Source organism: Strongylocentrotus purpuratus, unplaced genomic scaffold, assembly GCF_000002235.5.
Source record: "Strongylocentrotus purpuratus isolate Spur 01 unplaced genomic scaffold, Spur_5.0 spur5_scaffold_12, whole genome shotgun sequence".
In the NCBI taxonomy this organism is placed as follows: domain Eukaryota; kingdom Metazoa; phylum Echinodermata; class Echinoidea; order Camarodonta; family Strongylocentrotidae; genus Strongylocentrotus; species Strongylocentrotus purpuratus.
This window is the reverse complement of record NW_022145597.1, coordinates 23,002,624-23,019,458: the sequence shown is the minus strand read 5'-3', so window position 1 is coordinate 23,019,458 and position 16,835 is coordinate 23,002,624. Positions and strand designations below refer to the sequence as shown.

General features: G+C 36.9%; 1 protein-coding gene across 3 annotated transcripts in view; it reads left to right on the top strand.

Moving 5' to 3' along the window:
• Window positions 1-16,835, top strand: part of LOC584590 (transcriptional coactivator YAP1) — a 44,210-nt gene that overhangs the window by 18,090 nt on the left and 9,285 nt on the right. For 2 of the 3 annotated variants that reach the window (XM_011680013.2, XM_784449.5), the window contains exons 4-6: window positions 922-1,100; window positions 2,940-3,059; window positions 7,970-8,038. In XM_011680013.2, the coding sequence (XP_011678315.1) occupies window positions 922-1,100; window positions 2,940-3,059; window positions 7,970-8,038 (368 nt within the window). The remainder of the gene's footprint in view (window positions 1-921; window positions 1,101-2,939; window positions 3,060-7,969; window positions 8,039-16,835) is intronic. The other variant, XM_030982144.1, reaches the window with a different exon arrangement.

Here is a 16,835-nt window from a genome sequence, read left to right as displayed (position 1 = left end):
CAAAGGAAAAACTTTTAGCCAATAGCAATGAGTCACTTAGGAGATAGCATTTGCGCATGGGCATACAAGGTCATTTACATTATACAAAATGGTAAAACCCATCGAGACAATGGCTGTACGTGTTCATGAAAGTTATGTAATCATTATTCATGAATACATCTGCGATAGATTTTATGATACACGGGTGGAAGAGTTTTTACAAGAGGGCAAATAAGGATTCATGAAGAACCTCCATTACTTATGCAATGATTCTAAAATGCACAAAGTGAGCATCTCCTGGTGTAAAAGATCTGTCCTAGATCTGGCCAATAACAAATAAACGGGATAAGGCTGACTTATTAGTGTAAAAGGGACACATATGTAGGGTATACAAATCCTTCCCTCTGAATCAGATACATATTTATGCAATCAAAGCAAGCAGTTCATGTAAAATGTTCAAGTAGGCCTACACGTACATCATGCATCTCCGTTGTTGAACTGAACCATTCATTTCATACATCCAAGGCCTGTTCCTATCCCTTGTAGAACGTAATACCTACCCTCAGCAAAGAACGTGAACCTGATACCGGATGGTGGCATGCAAGGGTCATCTCCAGCTAATGCCTTGACCTACATCATCCCACTATTACATATGGTTGCTAGGCAACTCGAGATAAAAGATTTTTGTTGGGTTGTGTTGTTTGAATAGTTTGATAAGGGGCAAATGTACATGCATCGTAGGCTTACTCAAAGACTGGTCGCGATGTTTTTATTCTTTATGATTGAACTGCAATGGATGAATTTTTGTGATAAATATTTTATAGTCAGAAGTACATTACATGTACATGTACTGGTATATGCATTTCTTTTCAGCCTCCCACACAAAGTTAATTGGCTTGACAAATTTTGTAACTGAAATCATAAATGTTCTCCTATTTTCAGCCATGAGGGCGCCAGGTACAGTCCAGGCAGCCGCGGCAGCCTTACAACAATCGCAGAACAACTCCAACCCTCCCCCCAGCCACTCTGTAGCAACTGCCTCTTCTACAACATCACTGTCACAACAGACACCACAGCTACCACCACCGCCACCACCACCACCAATCAGTCCCCCACAACCGGTGAGTTGAAAGAAACTATCCTTGGTCCTTTTAAGTTTCTCATTTTATTCAATTTCTTTGTGGATGAATCATGAATACCATACTTAGCAATATCCCATGAAAGAAATTGCTCTTGATATACCTTCATATTCCAAGTTATGACTAAATAATGGTTTAAAAGTTTGGACCCCTTCTGTATATAATGCCATATACACCCATATCTGTCAGCAATTACTGTAAGATTCTGTAAATTTCATCTCATATTGGTAATTCAATAATCTCCCAATACCTGAACAAATGTAATACCTACATGATCAGCCTGTCCCAACTAGTCTTACAAGAGTTTCTTTCACACTCTAATTGCATGACCTGTACTCAAAATCTTAACTATCCTAAGGGACTTTAGATTCCTGAAGAAAATAGATTATTCAATTTAGAGATTTAGGAAGACTTTTCAAAGAAATGGAGCCAAAATAACGAGAGTGAAGTTGACTGGGGCAGTTTGTAAAATGGAAAATAGTATTTTTGAGGACATACGCGTACATAAAGGAAACAAGCTATTATAAAATAGATTTGACAGTGGGGGGGGGGGGGGGCAGTTTGTTTTGTAAATGGAAAATAACCAATATAACAGTGTAAGAGATGAAGAGATTGAATGAATGATGGAAAGAGAGAGAGAGAGATTGAAAGATGGAGAGATATAATGATGGATTAGCTCCGGAGGACATCTATATCTGTCACTCATCATTCTCGGTTTAGATGGCATATGACACACAGGCAACAGCTGATGATGTGTGAGGAGTATGAAGGATGGGTGGGGGTAAGAGAAGAGAAGAGGAGAAAGAGAGAGAGGGAGAGAGAGAGAGAGCGAGTGGGAAAGAGTGGGAGAGAGAAAGAGAGATAGGGGAGGGAGGGAGGGAGGGAGGAGGAAGGGAAAGTTTGAGATGATGACAAACAGGCCTCTGTTGTGTGATGGCCGTTGATGTGTGTTCATTCGTTCATAAGTTAACTCTTGTGCAAGAATGAAACAGGATTTTAAATGACACTATAAAAAGAGGGTGTAAGAAAGAGGAATAGGTATATTAAAGGAATGGGGGAGCGAGTGAGCAAGTGAGTGAGAGAGAGAAAGAGAGGAGAGAAAGAGAGAGAGAGAGAGAGAGAGAGAGAGATAGAGAAGAGTGACATAACAAAGAAGCGTGATATAGTAATAGCAGCTGGATTGGAAGAAGGAAGAGGGAGTGAAAGAGAGTGAGAGGGAGAGAGAGAAAGGGGGGGGGGGGGGAGGGGGCAAGTATAAAGATGTGTACAATGTTTGATGCAGGTCAGCATTTTAAAGAATATGTGCAGTCAACATAAACAGAGAGATGTAGAAGAGATGAGAGATACATGTAGATAGGCAAAAGACATAAAGGCAGAAAATTATTTTGCTTTGTTTTACATTACAGCCTAGTTTACTCTAGTCCCTGATATACATTGTAAATGTAGGTCTAGGCCTATAAGTACTTATGTATTGAAAAGTAAACCAGATGTATCCGAAGAAAATAATGATGAAGATTGATGGTGATCGTCATTGCATCTGCTTCTGCTGCTGATGCAGATGATAATGACAGTGATGATGAGATGATGATGATGAGGAAGATGAGGATACTAAGTAAAGATATAACAGTGAAGATTGACTCTTTGCAGTAGACATGAAAAGGGTGAAAGGAAGTGGGTTTAGAGAGAAAGAGAACATAAGCGGAGATCATGAGTTATACACAAAAGAATGAGACTTCTCACAAAAAGATCTCAACAATGGGTAATCAAAATGTTGACACGAAATGACTTTGTCTTCTCCTCTTTGAACTCTACTTGTAACAGCCAAGCCAGCAGGGAGGGCCGATGACACAACAGCAACAGCTGCAGCAGAAGCTACGCCTTCAAAGAGTGCTGATGGAGAGAGACTGTCTTCAGAGACAACACATGCGTATCCTGCAGCAGGTATGTTACTTACCCACACTCACACCCACCCACCCACCCACCCACATACAAAACATCAGCGCGGCATGTGGGCACACACCCACACCCCAACCCACACTCACACACCAACTCACACAGCGTCTCCATGGGTCTATGATTGATTTGTGCAAGTATGTTGCACTCGTGCAAACACACTCACACACACACACTCATGAACACATAAAAATGAAGACACACCCACACCCACATGCAACCCCAACCTACATGAACACAGTTTCTGTGTGCTTATGATCCATTTGTATCATCTTGCAGCACATATGTGAAACACACACTACCACACACACACGAATACACACCCCATCCAAACACCCACATCCACACCCACGTCCACACTCGAGAGTCACCATGTGCATTTGATACATTGGTGCCATCCAGTAACAGTTATGTCACACACAGATGCACACACCTGAACACACCAATATACACACCCACATACTCACTCCCACCCCAACACCCACACCCACATACAACTGACACCACATCCATACTTGAAATTAAAAAAAAACATTTTTTAATTGCAACCTTCTTTGTTCAGAAGTTGTATGGGTAAAGTTAATTCTTGTTTAACTTTATTTTCATTTGGAAGAAACTCTTTTGAGAAGTTGGTTTGTTCTGCAATCCATAATTTGGAGGAATTGAGTAAGGTAGCCAGCATGCTGTCCATTATAACAGGGTGGACCATACTTCAAGCACAGTTTTAAAGTGTTTGTACAAAGGCATATAATTACAAACCTAGCAGTGCTTCTATTAGCCCCTATGGATCATCTAATAGCCAACGAGACTCAAGAAATAAACTTGATCATAATGGATTCGGCCATTATCCAATCAGTACCTACTTATATAGTAATGTACAAAAACAATATCTGTTGAAAGCTAGAAGGGTGGTTTACACTTTATAAAATGAAAAGGCATGTTGTAATCTCAAGAAATGAAAACCTTGGGAGTTATTCAGGGTAATTTAGTTGGTGATTCTACCTTTGTCGTGATTTTGTGATTGTGATTTTGATGAAAGGCACTTTTCTCAGAAAGGTGACAGTCTGAGGAGCTGCTACTATGGGAAGGTAATCATTCAAGAGTAAATTAAGTTGAGCTTGATTGCAAGAACGATAGAGAGGAGGAAATGAGTAAAAGAATAGGATCCTTCAAGCTATTCATGAACATGATTATAGGGAAGAGGAAATTCATCAAACAATAGAATTAGAAAAAGACGAAAAAGGGAATATGATACCAATTTTTTTTTTAAAAGATTAAATATATCAAAAGAAATGAGGAAAGGGAAGAAAGGTAAGAAATGGAACTAAAATTAAAGCAAGATTAAGGAAAGGAAGGGAAGCAAAATAATCAAAAAGGTCTTTGAATCTGCTAAAGAGGAAAACAGTGTATACACGGAACTTCAATGAAGTTGAAGAAAGAGCATGATAACAGAATGAGCAGAGTATTTAAAGGGAGAAAAGGTTGTCAATTTTTCAAAGAACTTTAAAAAATAACATTAAAACCCAATCAGAGATGGACAGAATGAGAAATATTACAGGTGTATAACAAAATAAAAGAGTATGAATATGAAGAAGACAAAGTTTGTCTACATGGCATTGATTGAGATATCAATGGCACCCTATACCAGCTTGGTGTTATATTTAGATACAGGGCACTGCACTTTCTAGTAACCTGAGACAGAAAACAAAATAATATTTTGGTGTGGGACCAGCAGGTATCCTCTGACAAACAACAATGCAGATCACAAAAAGCAATTTGCACCAAGACACCCCCATTCAGATAACTTTCAGAAGGATAAAATTAGAAAGCAAGTTAGCAAAAAAGTGAGAAAAGGTCGCTGTATTGTTTGTAGAGAAAGTAAGGTTTAGATTAGTTCTATTTTAAGCTCATTCTGTAGTCGCAGGTAGAATAGAAATTAGTCTGCTCATTTCAGACTCTAGGTTGGGATTAATCGAAAGACATTTGCAGCATAAGTGTAGAGTCATTGTACCCTCGGACTACTGGACAATACAATTATTAGACTTTAGGTTATTATCTATTTTAGTTAATGGATAGTGGATGCTAGTCTATTCCTTTAGACACCATGTAGGTTTTCAGTTGTAGATATGGTAGCACTAATGATCGCAATACTGATTAGAATAATTCAATGAAACTGTGCTCCAACAAATGTTTATGAAATTGGTGTAATAACTATGACCAATAGTGTTCAATAAGGAAACTACTTATTTTGGTCTTTGATTTTGATTTGCAGGATCAACATCTATATTTAAAAAGAATTTGAATTTTGAGATAACAGCTGTTTACCAAAAGGATGGATAGGAATATGTAAAGATAGTGGTTATTGTGTGGAGGATGAAACCTGATTTATAGAAATCTGCATTTCCCATGTGACTTCTAAGGCTGAGCTTGCCTTGAGCATCTCAGAGTCTTCAAACTCAAGCTAAGGGTCGAGATCGTGCTTCACCTCCAAAAGAACTTGGTCCATTTCCTTGAATGGTTTGGGTTGAATAGCCATAATAAGAGTCTCTCCCAGGTCCTACGTGAGAACAAAGGCTTGGGACTAACCACTCTTAACAGAGGATTAACAAACCACAAATCAATTGGGAGAAGGATTTTGCCAAGTCCCAGGTGAAGGAAGCCAGCGAAGCTGAAACAGTTCTTGAAAAGAAGAACACTGGAGAGCAATGGGGGTTCAAGTGTCTAGGGAATGGGCAGTTCTTAGGAACGGGGTAGTTTTCTTGCTAGACGGAATAAACGAGTGAAGTAGGAAGTAATTGAACCCCTGCATTCAATTCAATACCATTTCAATTCAATAATGGTTTATTCATTATTCATGTATCGTATAACATACATGTCACATGAAGAGGATAATGCAAGTTAGAGGAATCATGCTTACGTGCATAATTGGCATTAACAAAGGAATATGATCATATATGAATATATATATATATAACCTATACTTATTTTTTGTTTAATGTTTAAAATGGTATATTGACAAGAAGTAAAAATACAAGGAATGCATACATACAAAGGAAATGATATTTTGTGATTGAAGCGTTAGGAAGATACAATTGGAGTTAGGATTTCATAGATTTGTGCCGTTGCTAGAGGACTTATCCCCATCTGTATGAAAAATGGTCTGTGTATCACAGACTATACAGAAAAGAGGCTGCTGTGTTGTTGTATACATCTCCGTAGTGTGGGAAAGAGAAGTTTGAAGCATTGATTATTCCATTTAGAACAGGTGTACATAGCACACAAAAATGAGGATTCTTCTTACTGTATGGGATGAGATCTGACCGCAGAATTCAGTGTCAAAATGATTTACACATGTCGATTGGCGTTAGCAGTGAAAATACATGCTCTGCACTGTAGTATGTGCGTTTGAGTCCATAACAACAAAAATGAAACTAAACATATCATGGTAAAATAAAGGAAACTAAAATAAAAGAAACATACACATGCTACAAACGAAAGTTAGCCCATAAACCAACTGTTAATTAAATGAGGGATTGTTAACAGACAGATATAAATGGAAGGGAAGAGAAACATACATATCATTTTAGGTAAAGAAAAACATATTGAATCAGACAATACACATGCTACAAATTAAACTTGAACTATTAACCAACTGGTTTTTAACTGACAGGTTTGTGAAACAGACATATATAAATGAAAGAGAAACAAACATGTATTATACAAATAATATGAAATCAGAGAATACTGGTAAACATACTACAAATGAAAGTTAAATTTTAAACCAGCTGATTAACAGATGAAATAGAGATTTGTTACAGATGTGGAATAGAAAGAGAAACAGGTTTTACTGTTGAAGGAAGAGTAAGGTAGAGGAATTGTTTTACAACTGTTCCTAAAAAGTAAATCAACTAGTCAAATTTAAAATATGAGAGAAAAAAATAACAATATGTAAATACATTACAAATACCTGCTGCCTTTTCTGTTTTTTTTGTTGCAAAACTTCCCCTTTTATTTGTGCGTGGAATCAAGATATACAAATTTCCCTTTAATTCTGTTCAGTGTTCAGTAAGCTTTTATTTTGTTTTGTTGTCTTTTTGAAGTTTATCCGCTTTCATTTGCTTATTTGTTATAAATAATCTTTTTTTTATCATTTCATTATATCTAATCAAATTTGTGTTTGCATTTGATTTTGCCTTGTTTTCTAAAGCAAAACCATATTTTAATAAAATAAATCTTTTGTTTGTTATCGTTTACAAGTTTGCCTTCATTTTTGTTCCAGAAATTATTTTGTTGTGCCAAAAAATATTGTATTTCATTACTAAAGGAGTTTCTTTAACCATAACCATTTCTGTTTCATATCATGTTGCATAATATATCAAAGGTTCCAACTGTACATTTCTGGTTGGTCGCCAAAATAGTATAATTTACATTAATGCCTGTAAGGGTGAGCCAAATTTTGAAAATATAATTTGAAAATATCAGAGTATTTGCCATCAGAATCAGTTTAATTTTGCCCATGGACTGGTGAATCGAATTCTTCAAATTATATACAAAGTTGTTGTTGTTGTTGTTGTTTGGTATTATCAGCGTTTCATTCTCTTTTAGAATATTTACGCCTTTCGCTTCTTTTATTTTACTATTTGTAAATTCATACTCTTCTAAAATCATATTTTTTTTGTTTTTTGTTTGGGGGGGGGGGGATAATATAATCTCAGATCCACTGGTCCATGAAAACCCCTCACCGTAAGTGGAACCTTTGTTACATTATGCATTTGTTATATGTTTTGCTTTTGTTAGTTATGATTTACTGTCTTCTTTTATATGATAACTCGTTTTTGAATGAAATGTGTCTGGTTTTCTATCGGTGTGTGTGTTTTTTGTCTCAATCTTATCCCCAGGCGCAGCAGAATCCTAAAAGTTTGTCCTCCTGCCCCAACCTCTTCCCTAGAAGCGACAGATTTCAAAATGTAAGTTTTTATTTTGTTTAACCATAAGGCAAAGCCAGCGTAATGGACATGACATTCAGAACTGATTTATTGAATTGAATTGAAATTTATTTCCATCATGACAATATATACAAAGATAAAATATGGAATTTCATAACATGTAACAATAGCAAAATTACATATAAATTGACATAACAGCATTCAAAATATAAATGGAAAATGGTGCATCCGTAAAAGCCAGTAAGGCTTGACAATTGAATGCACCAGGCGCAGAAGTAATAATAACATATACTTGAGAAGAAGGAAAAAAATATTTAAAAAATAAAAAGGAGGAGTATTAGTAATATAGGTGTGGTCTTAAAATAAATTATGCGTTATAAAGAGAGAGAAGATGTTTCTTGTAAAGTCTTTTGAAATTTAGATTAATTTAGATAAGCTTAAACAAAATTTAGAGTCCTATACAATATCTCAGTCGTCAGTGATTCAGGCACTTTTGGCTATGAGTCACATACATAGACAATTTCACACCATTCAACTTAAAAGTCAAAGAGAAAATGGACTCTTTTGTAACTGCAACAAACATGACACAAAAAAGAACAAGGATTTCTGTTTATTTATTTCAACGGCATGAAAAGTCTGTGATTTGGGAGGGTTCAGTGAATCTAGTGCAGGTATTAGCGGAAGTGCATAGAAACGTTATAAAACGGTAGATTATAAATTCTCTTGGAAACCCTAAATAAGTAGGGTAAAGGACATGACAGATTATGCATGAAACATGAAACTTTTGTCCGCTTTTTCTAAACCCCAATTTATTTGCCTTAGAATGTTCAGTATGTCATGAAAAGCTGTGGTCTATAACTTGTAATTCCACCATTTGAACCATATTAAAAATCATTGCTGTAAATTACAAATTTAAAAATAATCTTGGATTTTAAGTGGTCAATCACCAGAATGAATTTCACTCAAGATTGAAAAATTTCATGAGCTACTGGAAACAAAAATATGAGTAGAAAAGGGGGGGGGGGGGGGGAAGTTTCAGATATAGCTTACTGTAATTTTGTATATTTGTATCATATTTCTAGAGGACAGTTATCTAGTTTGACCGAAAGAAAGGATATAGACGTTCAACCCTGGCTTCTAAAATCCTTTCTCACCTTAATTGAAATGAGTTAAACGGTTAGATTGTTAGCATGACCATATGTTGTAAGTTGGCACTTAATCGCCTCCATTAATCTTATGACAAGATTTATAGATGGAATAGCAATATGGAGGGTGGAGGGTTCACGCGTGGCCTCGTTTCTAATACATCTACCAAAGATCCATGGTTCATGAGTACGTGGCCTCGTTTCCAATACATCTTTCATAGATCCATATAAGTATCATTGGTGCCTGCTACTACTAGGAAATTCAAGGTCATGAAAAGTACATATTAAAGCTGAACATCAGCTGTCAAAAATGTTTCATGTCTAATGAAATAATAATAGTGATTGCTTAAGAATAATGACAATAATTGCAACAACAGAAACAACAACATTAAAATACATAGAGTCATTCAACACTAATTCAGATAGTGATGTTTCAAGAATTTCTTCAAAGGAAATTTATTGATAACAAAAAGAACTCGGCAATAATCATATTCATCCCGTCTTTGCCATAATAAGATTTAAATAGTGAAGCTTGTATGGTTGGTGTATTTTGTCTGTTGAGACTTGAGAGCCAGAAAGGCATTAGCTCTTTGTTGAAGCAACACTCGTTTGGCTCTCAGCAGATGAACTTAAAGCCATACCGCACTAGAAGCATTTCCGCAAAATTGCCTCTAGCGCCATCTCGGGCCAGCTGTAGCAGTATGGTCCCGTGGTCCTCTGTCGATCTGCGAAGTGGAAATTTGGTATTGGGTTATGCAACACTGTTGGCAAGTTGACTATGAGACGGTGCTTTGTAATAACAGTATGCTACGGCAGGCAGATCATCAGTTCAGTATCGCTTTAAGCACTAAAGAGACTTGTGTTGTTAATTGTGATTGTGTGTTGTTTATTTTATAGTTAGAAATTACATTGTCTTAGTTATTTGGTATATGCATGTGTTTCTTTAACAACAGATTCTCCCATTTTTGTTATAAACTACTTGTATTTGGTGCCTGCATGTTATTCCTGTCATACCATGATGCATGATCATCGTTTTTGGTTTTTGTTTTGTTTCTATGGCAACATTTCTCTGTTCTTTGGCCCCATCAGTAATAGAATGCTTGAATAATAGACACCTAACATTGCATTGCTTACAGTAAAGTAGCTCTGCGAAATGTGGCAAGAAAAGGCGCATCAGAACACAACATGAATAATTGTTGGAAGTATAATTAGGAATATTATGCTTGCTCTTCCAACAACAATGACAAACACATCCTACCCGGTACCCAATTATCATCTAGGTGGAGAGGAACAATGTTAATAAAAATGCCTTGCTTAAGGATATAATGCTGGGGCTCGAACCCATGCTTATTTTAAGTCAAGTGATAAGACCATATCGACTACATCACTTCTACACCATATATTAGTGGTGGCCTATCTGGAAGCAAGTAAACTTCACTGCACTTGCTACCTTCTGTATAAACCATGTATCATGATATGTACCAGTATCCAAACTGTTCAACTTTGTTCTTCATCCATACAAACATGCATCACGCACTGATCCAGTACTCCCTTTTCAGCTTGTTTTTGAGCGATTCAACTCAAGCGAAAAGTCAACATTGAAAAAATACGAAAAAAGAGACTGATATGCTTATATTTGGGGGACTAATCTCTATTTTAGCCAGTCAAACCGTGCCACACCAGTGCACATTATCACAACACCATTCAATTTTTTTTCAGGTAGATCTTTGAATCGTGTCCTTCCTCCCTTCTCTGCTTCGACCCTGTCTTTTATGATCAAACAGGGGCTCGATGTTTACCCGGAGTTGTTTTTTAGCCCCATTTCTCTTGCCTGTTATTAATGATTGAAAAAAGATTTTTGAGAAAGAAAAAAAATGGAGGATGAAAAGATTACATTTATCTGGGCTGTCGGCCTAAATCAGACAATCTTCAGTCAGCAGAAAAACATCCTATAGTGCTGCTGAAATAATCCATCATCAAAAGTTTTTTTCTCCATTTTTTGTTGTTCATGCCATAATGCAGGCCTGCATAATGGGGCTGCTGAACTTTCAAAAGTTCAGTATGTCCTTGTCCCTTGGTACTGGTACAAATACAGAGTTTGTCATTACCCAAAAAAAATGGTGTTTGTTACTTGTGTCCCTTGATGCATGTTCATGATTTTTATTTTTATTATATTCTTTTATTTGACTTGAAGGAATTCTGGAATCCTGATTAAAATCTTTCTCCTTCAGATCAGCATTCATTGATTCAATGTGTATGTCAAAGGCCTATATTCCCACATTGATTAAATCATGCAGATATAATGTATTTTTAGGGGGGGGGCTGATGGCAGGTATATAAAGTAATAAAAGGCAAGAAGGAAGGAGGGGCAGATTGAGGATAGATTTTTATAAATTTCTGTACACTTTGATTTTTCTTTTCATTTCTAAATTTCCTTTGGGCCTAATTCATTATGATACCATCTGCAGATAGGGTTTGACAAGAAAAACCAAGCACACAGTCTGGCCTATAAAATATCACATGTTCAGAGGTAGAAGGGAATTATCCCCTATCAAGTAACACCCATTTAATGCCCCTTTGGCTCTCAACGGGTGATGTGTCGCTCATTAAAATTGAGGGCATGTAGTACTCCATGCTTGCTGATTGGATGGTAATTCAAGACGAGGAGCAGAGAATCAGATTCACCAGTACCGACCGATCGGTGCCTGGTTTTTATATTGGGTTATATACCAGGGTTGCCTGCCTGCTGCATGCAGGATTGTAATACTGTCCAGTCGGAGCCAGAAGGATGATAACTCGTATGGCTTATCACAGAGTTAATGTCCTTCTTGCTCTGATCACATGATATCTAGGCCTAAATTCTTACTTTGCTTCGGTACGTGATTTTCCATGAGCCTGTACAAGCTCAAATTGGAGCAGGGCTGGTCAAGAAGATGGTCAGATTTTGAAGGCTCTTTGTCTTTATTGCTCCGAATCGCACAAACCCTGCTCGCTTTAGGTTTTATTTAATTTTTATACAAGACTTGCCCCCATGGAGAATAGGAGCATCTAGGCCTATGTTCTTATTAGCATTTCGAAACAAGCTCGAGCTTGAGATATCAGTGTTTATCTTTAAAATCAGCTGCGATTGGTTGATGTTTCTTGTTTCCATTTTCTCAAGTCGCACAAAGCCTGCTTGCTCCAGGTTTTATACCAGGGTTGCTTACATGCAGGATTGCAATGTCTTGCCCTATATTCTCATTTTACCTCATTATATTATGTACATGTAGATGCCTCTCCATCAGCCCAAACAAGCTTGAACTGGACCTCGGATAGCAATGCTTCCTGTGAAATAGTGAATTTGACTGCTGCCCCTGCCCCAGCCCGATACAAGCCTGTTATACTTTAAAATACACCTTTATGTGTGTGCCCCTTGTTTTACCTGTCAGACATTTAGGATATTGTTCCCCATTATTTTCACCATCACCATCTTCACTTTAAAGTCTATATAAAGCCTGCTACACAGAATCACAGATTCTCAATATGAGATGTCAAAAAGATGAAACCGGTAATTGGCACCAGCAAGGAGAAACTCTGAACCTTTGCTCAAGTCCTCTTTCTCTCTTTTATATAAACCTCTGCTTGGCTTTTCCAAATTGGAACCTGGTTATTCTGCCATTGGCATCGTAAACTACGGTCGGTTGGTCGTGACAAAAAGGCTGTGTATACAATTGAGTGCAGCTGGTTTTGCGTAGACCATGTACCCCCTAGCCCCGGCCTCCTACAGCCCTGGAGTCTTGCCAACTTACACCAGAAACTCTCAACTTCGTTTAGCTTACCGTTTCAGACGCGATCCCACCAGTGCCGCTCAGTTTTTAGCAAGGCAGATATTGATTGGTTCAGCTTAGTGCAGAATACCCAGTTACGCATCAGTATAATGTGTTAGGATTAGGGTCAGGGTTAGTTAGGGTTAGACTGCTAAGGTCATGGTCAGGTCAGGTTTATAAGTTTCAGTATTAGGGTCAGAGTTGCCTCTGACTGTGGTCTGGTCTTCCTGCAGTTGATCTATGTGTTGTTTATATTATCCAAGTAACATTAAGGCCTGCATGTAAGTGTGTTGGTAGGTGGTAGCACTTGCTCCAAGAGACATCCTTCAGTCGTACACCGGGATACCTCACATAGGCCTAAGCATTTACGCAGTATTGCTGCTGTTTCTAATCTAAGATAAATGCAGTACGCATCTCAACAACCTCCAAATTTTCAAAGAGTGTGATGAGGTAGACTAGCTTTTAGATTGGATGGCTATTGGAGTCGTCTGGGCAACCCCTGAGTATGTTAACATACACGATGTATAACAGACCAATCAGTGAACTCAAGTAGTCTTCAGACTCAGACTCTAATTTGACATCAAAACACGATTCCATTAAAAAGTCTTGAGCTGAGTCTAGCTCTGTCACTTGTTAACTCTGGTTGTGATAAATAGAGTTATAGTACAAACCCTATGGAACACAGTAGACCATGCATTCTGCGTGGTCTCGCAATTCAGACACTATTTTTAAACAAGATGACCAACAAGGGTTTGTGCATGCAGACTAGAAGTTGAGCTGGCTTTGTGAGTTTGACATTTAATGATAGTTTACGTTATAGAGTGTCTGTAAATAGGACAAATCATAGTAGAGGAGGTATGGAAGTATGGAAGGGACCGATGGTCACTGTTGACTTTGTGTAGCATTGCCTTTAAGCGTACCAAGCTCTGAAAGTTAGAAATGATAGTAATAATATAAGTGTTAGGCTTAATATGTAGCACATACTGTGTTGCCCTCTGTATGCGCGTTAACAGAGAGCAATAGAACGTATAAGGTATAATTACATAGACTGATTAGTGACTTAGATAATTGTAGATTAAGACAAAGAAAATTATTTAACATGACGGTGAAATACTTTCGCTAACTTAATTACAACAGTTAAGAAAATATGACGAATCATGTATATTCTAAGTACAATGCTTAATTGAAAACAAAAATCAGAAATGTAAGATTTAAGGACAAAGTATAACATGATCAAATAATACATTAACTAATAACTATGTCAATTGAATATTTTTCTAAAATGTTTATATTTTTAAAACCTTTTTCACTCCTTATTCTACTTTTCTATATTTGTATATGAAAACTAAAGTCAACCTGATTAGATCGTTATCTCCTTTAAAATGTTTAATCCCTTGATGGTACATGGACCTCTCTCTATCTACTTCATGGTTAATACGAGCAGCGAGTGTGCTTTCCTTGTTAAATGATTTTACATAAGGTTATGATTTATAAATCTGATTAGGGAAAGCTGTCCTTGTCATTAGTCCATAAGGCCCCCTAACATGGACAGACAGGGGTTCCTATCTATATCAAAGGCGTCCTACATTGCACCTAGGCTTAAGTAGCATAGCAAAATGAAGTGTTACAAAGAATAGACGCATCCGGAAGGAAAAATGCATGATAATTAGTGATGTTTGTTAATTAAAGTTAATTTTTGACATTTCTAAATGAAATTTTATCTAACATTAAGCCTTATTGATATGGTATACCTGTATGCCTTTACCAGCTCCATATCCTAACCATGTGGTTCTACTTCTGTGTGATAACATAATGATTTTCAACTATTGTGCATTTTGCGTTCCAGACTAGTCCTCTCGTACCACTTCATTCCGCTAAGCTACTTTATCGTTGTCGTAGAGTCTGGAAAGATTTTTAAATGAGTCAAAATGACCTCATGCAACCCTCATTGTGTGCCGGGGATGTTTTCTTTCTAAGAAACCTTTTCATGTTCTTGAAACTTGGCCACCGTCCAGATCGCTCCACGTGAATCTTATTTCTTTGGCAGCCATGTTTCTTTCAATACGCCCTTCTTAAATGTCCTATCTTATAAATTTTCTTCCAAATTTTAAATATCCACTTTCCTATTCTTTTTTTGGGTTTGTTTTTGTGTATCTTTTCACTTCTATTAAATTTTTGATTAAATTCCTTTTTGATATAGTTTTTTACATAGTCTATATTCTTTATCTTTTGAACTTACATGTACTTGGTGTCCATGTATGTCTGTGTATAAAAGCTTCCCTTGTCTCTGTTGTTCCTTTCCCCCCCCCCCCCCCTCTTTAGTCCTTCCCCTCTGCCCTCTATCTCTCTGCCTTCTTATTGTCCCCCTTACGGCAACTCTGCCCATCACCTTATTTATTCCTCTTTGTCTGCCCCATATAACCAGTTTGCTTCCCTTTGCTTTCCTTCTATACTGCAGAAAGTTTCTTCCCCCTCCTTCCCCCTTCTCCCCCCTCCTTCCACCTCCTTCCACCTCCTCCCCCCTCCTTCCACCTTCTCCTTTCCCCTCCTTCCTCCTGTATCATCCCTCCTCACTTTCCCTCCATTTATATTTCCATGCAACACTGGTGAATTGATGGAGTACGGCATACACATAATGCAACATACCTTTAGTATGAATGTACGTTACCCACAATCCCCTGTAGAATACGCTATTCTCCATAACCTAAACTCCTTGATGACATAAGGGGTAATCTAGAATATTCGAGTCTCAAAACGTAAAGGGAATCTCAGCTTTTTGTATCAAAACATATGAAAATAATTTCAGGTTTGGGACATATTTATAACAAGGTGAATTATGGAATGACAGTTTTATTATGGCTTGAACTCGCAATCCTTTTCAATTTATTCCATATGCATATTTTTTAAGCTCAAGAACTGCTTTGAACTGGTAGGAAATCTCTGCACTATCTATGGCTTTACTCTTTAAAAAAAAAAATCTTTATTGAATATCAGCTAATTCATAGTTTTTGCATACCCGGTAAAACTAACAAGTCAAAACAACAAAAACTACAAAATAATTTATTATAGTCTACTTGTTTGTAGACCTATATACAGGATAAAGACAACAACAACAACACAATCTATGAACAGTATAATAATGATTTCTAATGTGAAACTGTATCTTAAATTCTTAATAATCCAATAAAGTGATTTTACCTGAAATATAGTTTTGATAAAAATAAAATTTCTCACTAACATAGTACCATATAGGCCATATTTGTTTAGACCCAAAACCATGCTCATTCATCAATGTTGCCCTAAAAAAATTCCTTCTCTGTTCTTATATACATGTAACATGATGGAGGATACTATATTATCTGCCAACAGCAAGAAGGGGCCTACTGGTAAATTCAATAATTTATCACATAATAAATGCCCTTCTGGATCTCAACTGAACACACTCGATGTACTAGAACATAGATCATAGGATTACTAATCAAACCATCTTTCTTCTCCTGTTTCTTTGGAAGCGAGTAATCCATCCTCTTTAAACAAACCCTGACAAAATCCAAACCAGACTCCTCCAAATTCCCCCAGGAAGATTTCTTAGAAGACTGGAGGACATTGCCCTCTAGTCTCTCAAGAGTACTGTGATCCTTCATCAGATTCATGTATTGTTTTATATGCACTTTCTGTCTGTAAGAATAGTGAAATTTGTATTTAAAGTGAAAACCAAACTTGAAAGCACAAAACTGAAAGAACTAAAAGAAAGTGTCGTAATCCACTGACAAAATTGCCAATATGAGATTTGCATAGCTGCAGTTATGTCATATTTCAAACATTCATAACTCGCTTAGTAATTAGTATTGGTCCGATATATTTCAA